The sequence below is a fragment of the Balaenoptera ricei genome, chromosome 13 (assembly GCF_028023285.1).
Source record: "Balaenoptera ricei isolate mBalRic1 chromosome 13, mBalRic1.hap2, whole genome shotgun sequence".
Taxonomy (NCBI): Eukaryota; Metazoa; Chordata; class Mammalia; order Artiodactyla; family Balaenopteridae; genus Balaenoptera; species Balaenoptera ricei.
In genome coordinates this window covers 13,935,679-13,947,656 of record NC_082651.1, presented here as the reverse complement: position 1 = coordinate 13,947,656, position 11,978 = coordinate 13,935,679, and the positions used below count along the sequence as shown (strand labels likewise).

Genomic DNA, 11,978 nt, shown 5'->3' with positions numbered 1-11,978 from the left:
CAAATATTTGAAATCAAGCAACGGAATTATAAATACCAAGTGGATCAGAAAGAGAAAATTAGAAAATATTTTAAACTGAAGGATAATAAAAACACAAAATGTCAACATTTGTCAGATGTTGCAAAAGCAGTGTTTAGAGAGTAATATAGAGTTTTAAGAGTTTTTTTTAAAATAAAATAGATTTAAAATCAATTATCTAAGTTTCTACCATAGAAACAAGAAAGTATTAGAAATTATAATGTTTGTTTACTGCCTACCCCTACCCAATACAATGTAATCTTGATCTGCTAAAACTGCAATCCTTAGATCAGTGCCTAGCACATCATCAGTGCATACAAAAATGAAAGCTGAATACATCACAGGAGCAGAGTAATTTTAAAAATTTGGAAAGAAAATTAATTAATCAAAATGACTTTAAAAAACAGGTTGTGAATTTAGCCCTTTCATGTACTTTTATATCACCTCTGAAATCCTCACTTTAGCTTACTCTGGACTTACCAGGTTTCCTACTATCAGATGCATGAGTTTTTCCTTAGCTACTCTGTTTCTTGCTTACTGTAGTGCAATAGCACAGCACAAATTTAATACCTTAATGATACACTGTCTTAGAGGGGATGCTTTTACTTTCTTTGTGGTCATTTTTCTTCTTAATGAGAATGTACAACCTTCATGCAGCGATGTTTATTGAGCACCTTGAATATGCCAGGTACTCTTGTATAACACTGAGATACGTCAGTGCTCACAGGAAACAAATGTCCCTGATCCTATGGAGCTGAAATTCTACTAGAGAGAATCAGACTCTAAAGGGTAAACATCATAAAGAGATAAATGAACTTGGGAATTCCCTGGCAGTCCAGTGGTTAGGACTCCAAGTTTTCACTGCCAAGGGCAAGGGTGCAATCCCTGGTTGGGGAACTAAGGTCCTGCAAGCCACAGGGTGTGACCAAAAATTTTAAAAAAGAAATAAGTAAACTTGAGAAGTGCTTTGAACAAAAGTGTAGAGCAGGATGTACTATTCATGTGGGATTGGGGTGATCATTGAGAAGGGAAGCTTTGGGCTGAACTGATGGATGAGGAGTTAACACAATGCGTGTTTGGAGGAAAAGTTTTGCTGTCAGAAGGACCAGTAAGACCAGAGGTCCAAGGGCAGGACTGTGTGTGGCTTGTTCAAGGCAAAGCCAGGTGGCCAGTGAGGCTGAAGCCCAGTGAGTCAGTGGACAGAGCCATAGGAGATGGGGTCTGAGAAGTAACAGGGAGGGTCCTGGTCAGTTGGGGCTTGATAGGCATTGTAAGGACTTGAGCTTTTCCTCTGTGTGAAGTAGAATCTAGTGCAAGATTTTGAACAGAAGACAAGCTTAACTCACATTTTAAAAGATTGCCCTGGCTGCTGACTTGAGAATAGACATGTTGATCTTTGGGGAGGGTGCGGCCCTGGTCCAGGTAAAAGATGATGGAAGCTTGCACCAGGATGGGCAGTGAAGATGGAGGTGATCAGGGGTGGTCAGATTTGGGATATATTGGAGATCTGGGATTATTTGTCCACTTCTCTTTGCTCCAGGATTCCCAGCACACTGTGTTGAGTATGCTGTAACTATAATCTCTCTTAATTATTTATTTTTGAATGAGAATATTCCTTCTGCCTGTTGGCACTCAGGAAAAAGAATCATCATTTCCTCTTAGGTTTCCTTTGAGTAACCAAGATTGTGACTTTATTTCACATCTCCTTTCCTGGTTTTCTCTGTCTTCTGCAAGGAGAAGGTCAATTTACTCCCTACTAAGAGTCTTAATCTCTGATCAAAAGGCCTCAGTCTAGTGTTTTCTCTATTGCTTGTATGTTATTTTCTTGTGGGTTTTTTTTTTTTTTTTGTCATCATCTTAATAAAATGAAATATCACATTTTCCCTCTGGTTCTAAGTGATTACAAATGTCATCTTAGTTAGTCACACTGATTAGCTTCAGAACTGTCAATGAAGGTACAAAAAGGTATTAAGAACTGTATGCTAATGCATATATATGGAATCGAAAGAAAAGAGTACTGATGTACCTAGTGACCTAGTGGCAGGGCAGGAATAAAGACGCAGATCTAGAGAACAGACTTGAGGACACAGGAGGGGAAGGGGAAGCTGGGACGAAGTGAGAGAGTAGAACTGACATATATACACTACCAAATGTAAAATGGATGGCTAGTGGGAAGCAGCCACATAGCACAGGGAGATCAGCTCGGTGCTTTGTGATGACCTAGAGGGGTGAGATAGGGAGGGTGGGAGGGAGGCTCAAGAGGGAGGGGATATAGGGATATATGTATACATACAGCTGATTCACTGTTGCACAGCAGAAACTAACACACCATTGTAAAGCAATTATACTCCAACAAAGGTGTAAAAAAAAAGGTATTAAGAGATCCAAAACTCTGTCCTCAGCAAGTTACATGTAGAACCTTGTCTAGTACCAGTGTCCTTGCCTCTCACAGAATCTTTCCAATCAGCTACCTACACAGAATCCTGCTGTATTCTCATAATACTCACTCCCTTCTATGAATTGGATTTTCTGATTAGAATCTGGCTTTACTATCTGGATGACCTTGAACACATTTTATAACCTCTCTCTGCCACCGGGTTTTCTACTGGAAGATGAGAATAAAACACCCTTCTCATACCAAGACTTAGCTCAATTCATGGAACATAATAAGCATTCGATAAATATTGCAGCCATTCTTCTTTGTCATCCTTAAATTTATAACTCAGACAGTTATGGTAGATCAGAAAAACATTGCTGCATGTTCCTCTAATCAAGACTGCAGTCTATTTCATCAAGTCTTGAATCAAGTTGGGTCTGGGTCTTACTTTGACAAACAGAATGTGGTTAAAAGAACCCTGTGCCAGTTTTGGATAGCGGGTCTCAAATAGTGTTGCAGCTTCCATCTCCCCTCTTGAATGTAAGAAAGCAGATGTAGCCTATTAGAGGATGAGAGGTCACATGGAGGAAAACTGAGGCTCCGGGCAAACAGCTGGCACTGACCACCAGACATGTGAGCAGGCCATCCAGTGGCATGACAAGGATGGCTAGGGGAGTGGGAGTGGTCCTTCCTGCGGGGAGGAGAATTGTTCAGAATTTTCTGTGCACAATGATAATAAAAAGTAACATTATTATTAATTTAAAATTCTCTATATTCAATTCACTCTTTAGAGCCTGCACCTGAGGTGCAGGTCGCTCACCAACCTCCACTTCCCTTACATGTGCCTAAGAGAAAAGCCAAGACTCCCCACTCATCTACCAGAACCAATAGGCAGACTTGTGGCTGAGAACAGCTTGGATCTTTCAGCCCAGGTGACCTTCAGCTGACTGCAGCAGCATGGGTGAGCCCCTGGCAAAGCAGCAGAGAAAGCACCCAGCCAGCCCACAGAATCACGAGACATAATAAATTGTTGCTTTTTAAAGCTGTGATTTGGGGATGTTCTTTTATGCTGCAGTTGATAATGGAAATAACAACAACAAAAAAATCAATTTAAAGCTTCTGTCTGGATCACAGCTTGGCTCTAATCTCCTCCACCTTTCCCCCTACGTAGATCCAGTTTAAACGTGAGGCAATACCTCTTCAGCCTGCCCCTGCTTCACCCAGCACAGAAACTTAGACTCTGAGAATATGGGCATCTAAAATATGGACATTTTACATCTCACATTGTGGCTTCTTGCAGGAAGCAGGTGTCTTTTCACCAAGTGGGCATCATTAGACCAGAAAGGATATTTTTATTTGAGGGCCTGTCACTGTGAGAGGTGGGCTGATGTGCTGCTGACAGTAATACACCCCGACATCTTCAGCTTGTACTCCATGGATGGCGAGGGAGAAGTCAAAGCCAGAGCCACTTCCTTGGAACCTGGACGGGGTTCCTGAGGCCCGGGCAGAAGCTCCAAAGATGAGCAGCCTGGGAGCCTCCTTGGGTTTCTGTTGGTACCAGGCCATGGAAGTACCTACCTCCATGCTGCTTTTACATGTTATGGAGACAAAGCTTCCTTGAGATGCTGCCAGGGTCTCTGGAGACTGGGTCAGTGCGATCTGTCCCCAGCAGCCTGTAAGGACACCCCACCAAGGCAACACAAAGTATTACTTTTCTCAAAGGCTCAGAGAAAACATTTTCTTTAGAAGAACCATGCTCCTTAGGACAACCATGTCATGCTTAAACATGACCAAAAATTAAGTGCCCCTGGGCAACTCTACCTTTGCCTGTGACCAAGAATCCACATCGAAATGGCTATTGATATGTCCTCAGGACAAGGGCAAGCTGTGAAAGGTGACAGAACATGGGACAGTCCCATCCTGGGGGGCTGAGGGATGAGTCCATTCATTCTGGTCTAAATGGGTCCCTGGTGCACCTCTAAGGAGAGGGTGGACATGGGGTGGGGGCATGGACAGAGGGCTCCATCGTCCTCAGGGGAAGAGGACAGGTTCAAGCTTCTTTGTGCCTCTGCCTCATTGTCAGCCTTGGACTCTGCCTTGGATGCTAATAAGAGTTAAGTCAAAACAACTCTACATATTGCATTGTAATTTCTAAAGCCCCTATGAGCACATGATCTCTTTGTCAAAGGCTAAAGTTCTAGCTCAGAATCTGCAGTGGGAAACATGCTTACCCTGAAAGCCCATCACCAGGAGACAAAGGAGCTGGGTCTGGGAGCTCATCTTGGAGTGTCCCTGGAATCCGTTGCTTCTGTACCAAAGGGCAGGAGATAGTACTGCTTTGGAATTGAGGCTGAGCCCTGGGGCTAAATAAACACAGGCTTCCTTGGAGTTGATTTGCATGTCTGATGGCCTGACCAGAGCTCTTCTCTAGAGCCCTCTAAGGGCAGCAGGCTTACTGCACCTACAGCTGGAGGAGGACTTGGAGGTGAGGGAGGTGCCTCTGGTCCCAAAGGCTCTTAGGCTGGACTGAGCGGTACCAGTGAGGCTGCCCCCTTCCCAGGCTCCTCTCCAGAGGCTGGGACAGAGGTCACTCCAGAGCCAGCCAGATGCCTGCAGAGTGGTCACTCAAGGGTCTATTCTTACAGAGATGGGGGCTTGTTTTACTTTCTGCTCTAACCAGTTTCCAAATTTACCCTTGATTGAAGACCAAACCAGCCAATCAGATATCACAGGAAAGCCAAGTCAGCCAGCCTTCATCACAGAGAATGTATTTCCAAACATACACAACCACTACCAACAAAGACTGGCAATTAAAATTAAGTTGTTGCTGAAGGAAAAACTTAATATGGGAAGCCACATACTGACAGAGAGAATACGGGTACATGTTGCTGACCTAACAATGCAGTAGCCTGTCCAGCGCACGTCTCCAGAGAAGGGATGAGGGTCTGCTGCCCTCAGAGACCACAGTGGGGCCCTTGGGTTCTTTCCTGTGTGTTGTAAGTTGGGGAGTCTCAGGGTCTCAGATCAGGTCCTCTGTACTATTTTCAGGTCTTTGGGACAAGTTTGTAGCTCTGGGGTTCCCATGGACAAGACTGAGTGATGATTATGGGAGTGAGTTTTGTGAGGACCTCCTGGGATGTCAGGAATCTCCTTTAGTCTTCTGGCACCTTCGTGGAGCGTGCCTGTCTGTCTGGTTTAGTCTGGTCCCCTTCTTTCTTTCTGTGGGTCCATCTGTCTGTTGGCAACCTTCCTTAGGAGGACCCTGTCAGTTACCCCAAGGGGTGAACCGAACACAGCAGGGAAATGAGGTGGTAGGCAGTTCCCCAGGGACAGGACATAGTCCTCTGGTCACTCTGACTGTTTTGACTTTAGAACTACATGTTCCCAGAGAACATGAGACCTGGGCAAACAAGCAGGTGAAGAATCCCATTACTGCTGCATGTAGAATCCTCAGGAATTGAAGGAAGCATTTTGAACTGGAATATTCTTTCCTCCCTGTAGGTAGGGACTTTTGCTGATTCTACAAAAGCATCTTTAATGACCAAAGAAAGGAATCAGCAGGTTGAGATTGATTTTAATGGAAAAAATGAGCCTGGGGTCTGAGAGTGGGAGGAGTTCTGTGTGGCCCTGTGTGGTCATGGAGGTGACAGCTCATTGATGTCACCCTGACCTCCACGGAATAGTCCATGCGAGTGCCAGAGCCTTGGAGCAGAGAGAGCCAGCATCAAGCTGCAGACAGATTCAGTAGCCTTCTCTGCGGCAGACCTGCTAGTGGTCAGCAGAAAATCAGCTCCATACCCAACCCTGGTGATCCTGCTGGGGCAGGACCAGGACCTGAGTGTTGTGTTATGTGTGATGGAAGCAACCTCGCTGCTCTGCAGGAAAATGGGACGAGCTCTGTGGGAGACAGGAGCAGAGGACACAGGCTGGGTTTGCACGAGTATATGTGGCCTGGTGAAAACTCCTCATTGATCATCCCTTTCTTACAAGTTCAACTGTTTTAGATGCCACATATAAGTGATATCATACAGTATTTGTCTTTCTCTTTTTGACTTACCTCATTGAGCATAATGTGCTCAAGGTCCATCCATGTTTTTGCAAATGGCAGGTTTTCCTCCTTTCACACCTCCTTTTATATATTATATATAAATATATAAAATGGAATATCTTATATATAAAATGGAATATATATATATATATATATACTGCATTTTTTAATTAAACATTTTCCCTTCCTTGATTCCCACCCCCCACCATGGTCATTGCCCATGTGAGAGATGGCATGCCCACTGGAAACACAGATTCTCAACCATTTAAATTTTGGAACTGCTCAGCCTCCAAAGTTGAGTCAGCCTTTCCCTAAAGTAGGTCACAGTCTAGAAAACAGAGACATGAGAAGAAGAACTCAGTCTGACCCTTCGAGGGCACTGAGGTTCTTGGAAAGAAGGGTAGGGCCTCCCTCTACTTTGCTTCCTTGCAAGAGTGAAGAATATTTCTGTGATGCCCTAGGGAAGGGACATCCCTAAAGTGAGACTTCATAACAGCAGTGAGATGCTGCCCCAACCTCTTCCCAGGGAAAAGAAATATTCTTCCCCATCTTGTACCCATGAAAATCTCTTTTCCTCTGTAAAAACTTTCCTCATGCAGTATCTCTTTTTTGCAGTGTTCCACCCTTTTTCCACTACAGTCCCTTTTGTCTTTACCTATAACCACAGCCTAAATCAGTTATGCTGTAATCATTTGTATATCTAAGGGATCATCTTCCCCAAAAGGCAGTGTCTTCCCTGAAAGCAAGGGCTAAAGCTTTCAATATTTTTATCTATAGGACCTATCAAATGCCAATAGCCCCAGCCTGAGTGAACAAGGACTCACCAGCAGGGGTAAACCAGAGATAATCCAGGATAATTTCCCTGTTTTAAGATCCTGATGTATCTCTTTACCCCATAGTCCTAATTTATCCCTCCCCCACCCCTTTCCCCTTTGGTAACCATTAGTTTGTTTTCTATTTCTGTGAGTCTGTTTCTGTTTTGCAAATAAGTTCATTTGTGTTATTTTTTAGATTCCACATAAAAGTGGCATCATATAACATTTGTATTTCTCTGTCTGACTTACTTCATTTACTATTATAATCTCTAGGTCCACCCGTGTTGCTGCAAGTTGCAATATTTTGTTCTTTTTCATGGCTGAGTAATATTCCTTTATCTCTATCTCTATCTCTATCTATCTATCTATCTATATCTCACATCATCTTTATCCATTCATCTGTTGATAGACACTTAGGATGCTTCCATGTCTTGGCTATTATAAATAGTGCTGCAGTGAGCATTGGGCTGCATGTATCTTTTCAAATTCGAGTTTTCATCTTTTCTGGATATATGCCCAGGAGTCTGATTGCTGGATCGTATGGTAACTGTATTTTTTATTTTAAGGAACGTTATACTATTTTCCATAGTGGTTGCACCAATTTACATTCCCATCGACAGTGTGGGAGGGTTCCATTTTCTCCACACCCCCTCCAGAAGTTATTATTTGTAGACTTTTTTTTAAACATCTTTATTAGAATATAATTGCTTTACAATGGTGTGTTAGTTTCTGCTTTATAACAAAGTGAATCAGTTATACATATACATATATCCCCATATCTCCTCCCTCTTGCGTCTCCCTCCCACCCTCCCTATCCCACCCCTCTAGGTGGTCACAAAGCACCGACCTGATGTCCCTGTGCTATGCGGCTGCTTCCCACTAGCTATCTATTTTACATTTGGTAGTGTATATATGTCCATGCCACTCTCTCACTTCGTCCCACCTTACCCTTCCCCCTCCCCATATCCTCAAGTCCATTCTCTAGTGGGTCTGCATCTTTATTCCAGTCTTGCCCCTAGGTTCTTCATGACTATTTTTTTTGTTTTGTTTTTTAGATTCCATATATATGTGATAGCATACGGTATTTATTTTTCTCTTTCTGACTTACTTCACTCTGCATGACAGACTCTAGGTCCATCCATCTCACTACAAATAACTCAATTTCGTTTCTTTGTATGGCTGAGTAATATTCCATTGCATATATGTGCCACATCTCCTTTATCGATTCATTTGTTGATGGACACTTTGGTTGCTTCCTTGTTCTGGCCATTGTAAATAGAGCTGCAATGAACATTGTGGTAAATGACTCTTTTTGAATTCTGGTTTTTTGAGGGTATATGCCCAGTACTGGGATTGCTGGGTCGTATGGTAGTTCTATTTTTAGTTTTTTAAGGAACCTCCATACTGTTCTCCATAGTGGCTGTATCAATTTACATTCCCACCAACAGTGTAAGAGGGTACCGTTTTCTCCATACCCTCTCCAGCATTTATTGTTTGTAGATTTTTTGATGATGGCCATTCTGACCGGTGTGAGATGATATCTCATTGTAGTTTTGATTTGCATTTCTCTAATGATTAATGATGTTGAGCATTCTTTCATGTGTTTGTTGGCAATCTGTATATCTTCTTTGGAGAAATGTCTATTTATGTCTTCTGCCCATTTTCGGATTGGGTTGTTTGTTTTTTTGATATTGAGCTGCATGAGCTGCTTGTAACTTTTGGAGATTAATCCTTTGTCAGTTGCTTCATTTGTAAATATTTTCTCCCATTCTGAGGGTTGTCTTTTCGTCTTGTTTACGGTTTCCTGTGCACAGCAAAAGCTTTTAAGCTTCATTAGGTCCCATTTGTTTATTTTTGTTTTTACTTCCATTTCTCTAGGAGGTGGGTCAAAAAGGATCTTGCTGCGATTTATGTCACAGAGTGTTCTGCCTATGTTTTCCTCTAAGAGTTTGAGAGACTCTGGCCTTACATTTAGGTCTTTAATCCATTTTGAGTTTATTTTTGTGTATGGTGTTAGGGAGTGTTCTAATTTCATTCTTTTACATGTAGCTGTCCAGTTTTCCCAGCATCACTTATTGAAGAGGCTGTCTTTTCTCCACTGTATATTCTTGCCTCCTTTATCAAAGATAAGGTGACCATATGTGTGTGGGTTTATCTCTTTATAGTCTGAAGTCAGGGAGCCTGATTCCTGCAGCTCCGTTTTTCTTTCTCAAGATTGCTTTGCCTATTCGGGGTCTTTAGTGTTTCCATACAAATTGTGAAATTTTTTGTTCTCGTTCAGTGAAAAATGCCACTGGTAATTTGATAGGGATTGCATTGAATCTGTAGATTGCTTTGGGTAGTATACTCATTTTCACAATGTTGATTCTTCCAATCCAAGAATATGGTATATCTCTCCACCTGTTTGTATCATTAATTTCTTTCATCAGTGTCTTATAATTTTCTGCATACAGGTCTTTTGTCTCCTCAGGTAGGTTTATTCCTAGGTATTTTATTCTTTTTATTGCAATGGTAAATGGGAGTGTTTTCTTAATTTCACTTTCAGATTTTTCATCATTAGTGTATAGGAATGCAAGTGATTTCTGAGCATTAATTTTGTATCCTGCTACTTTACCAAATTCATTGATTAACTCTAGTAGTTTTCTGGTAGCATCTTTAGGATTCTCTATGTATAGTATCATGTCATCTGCAAACAGTGACAGCTTTACTTATTCTTTTCCGATTTGGATTCATTTTATTTCTTTTTCTTCTCTGATTGCTGTGGCTAAAACTTCCAAAACTATGTTGAATAATAGTGGTGAGAGTGGGCAACCTTGTCTTGTTCCTGATCTTAGTGGAAATGGTTTCAGTTTTTCACCATTGAGAACGATGTTTGCTGTGGGTTTGTCATATATGGCCTTTATTATGTTGAGGTAGGTTCCCTCTATGCCCACTTTCTGGAGAGTTTTTATCATAAATGGGTGTTGAATTTTGTCAAAAGCTTTTTCTGCATCTATTGAGATGATCATATGGTTTTTATTCTTCAATTTGTTAATATGGTGTATCACATGGATTGATTTGCGTATATTGAAGAATCCTTGCATTCCTGGGATAAGCCCCACTTGATCATGGTGTATGATCCTTTTAATGTGCTGTTGGATTCTGTTTGCTAGTATTTTGTTGAGGATTTTTGCATCTATGTTCATCAGTGATATTGGCCTGTAGGTTTCTTTCTTTGTAACATCTTTGTCTGGTTTTGGTATCAGGGTGATGGTGACGTCGTAGAATGAGTTTGGGAGTGTTCCTCCCTCTGCTATATTTTGGAAGAGTTTGAGAAGGATAGGTTTTAGCTCTTCTCTAAATGTTTGATAGAATTCGCCTGTGAAGCCATCTGGTCCTGGACTTTTGTTTGTTGGCAGATTTTAAATCACACTTTCAATTTCAGTGCTTGTGATTAGTCTGTTCATATTTTCTGTTTCTTCCTGGTTCAGCCTTGGAAGGTTGTGCATTTCTAAGAATTTGTCCATTTCTTCCAGGTTGTCCATTTTATTGGCATATAGTTGCTTGTAGTAATCTCTCATGATCCTTTGTATTTCTGCAGTGTCAGCTGTTACTTCTTTTTCATTTCTAATGAAAAAGTCTTCTTTCTTTTCTTGATGAGTCTGGCTAATGATTTATCAGTTTTGTTTATCTTCTCAAAGAACCAGCTTTTAATTTTATTGATGTTTGCTATCGTTTCCTTCATTTCTTTTTCATTTATTTCTGATCTTATCTTTATGATTTCTTTCCTTCTGCTAACTTTGCGTTTTTGTTTTTGTTCTTCTTTCTCTAATTGCTTTCGGTGTAAGATTAGGTTGTTTATTTGAGATTTTTCTTGTTTCTGAAGGTAGGATTGTTTTGCTATAAACTTCCCTTTTAGAACTGCTTTTGCTGCATCCCATAGGTTTTGGATCATCGTGTTTTCATTGTGATTTGTTTCTAGGTATTTTTTGATTTCCTCTTTGATTTCTTCCGTGATCTCTTGGTTATTAACTAGTGTATTGTTTAGCCTCCATGCGTTTGTATTTTTTACAGAATTTTTCCTGTAATTGATATCTAGACTCACAGTGTTGTGGTCAGAAAAGATACTTGATACGATTTCAATTTTCTTAAATTTACCAAGGCTTGATTTGTGACCCAAGATATAGTCTATCCTGGAGAATGTTCCATGAGCACTTGAGAAGAAAGTGTATTCTTTTGTTTTTGGATGGAATGTCCTATAAATATCAATTAAGTCCACCTTGTTTAATGTATCATTTAAAGTTTGTGTTTCCTTATTTATTTTCATTTTGAATAATCTGTCCATTGGTGAAAGTGGGGTGTTAAAGTCCCCTACTATGATTGTGTTACTGTCGATTTCCCCTTTTATGGCTGTTAGTATTTGCCTTATGTATTGAGGTGCTCCTATGTTGGGTGCATAAATATTTACAATTGTTATATCTTTTTCTTGGATTGATCCCTTGATCATTATGTAATGTCCTTCTTTGTCTCTTGTAATAGTCTTTGTTTTAAAGTCTATTTTGTCTGATATGAGAATTGCTTTTCCAGCTTTCTTTTGATTTCCATTTGCATGGAATATCTTTTTACATCCCCTCACTTTCAGTCTGTATGTGTCCCTAGGTCTGAAGTGGGTCTCTTGTAGACAGCCTGTATACGGGTCTGGTTTTTGTATCCATTCAGCCAGTCTATGTCTTTTGGTTGG

At 41.0% G+C, this 11,978-nt stretch overlaps 1 gene segment (V, D, J or C); it reads right to left on the bottom strand.

Moving 5' to 3' along the window:
* Window positions 1-3,727: 3,727 nt before the first annotated feature.
* LOC132377317 (immunoglobulin kappa variable 3-15-like) lies at window positions 3,728-4,675 on the bottom strand. The segment is given in 2 exon segments: window positions 3,728-4,068; window positions 4,627-4,675. Coding segments are annotated over 2 exon segments (390 nt in total).
* Window positions 4,676-11,978: the final 7,303 nt, after the last annotated feature.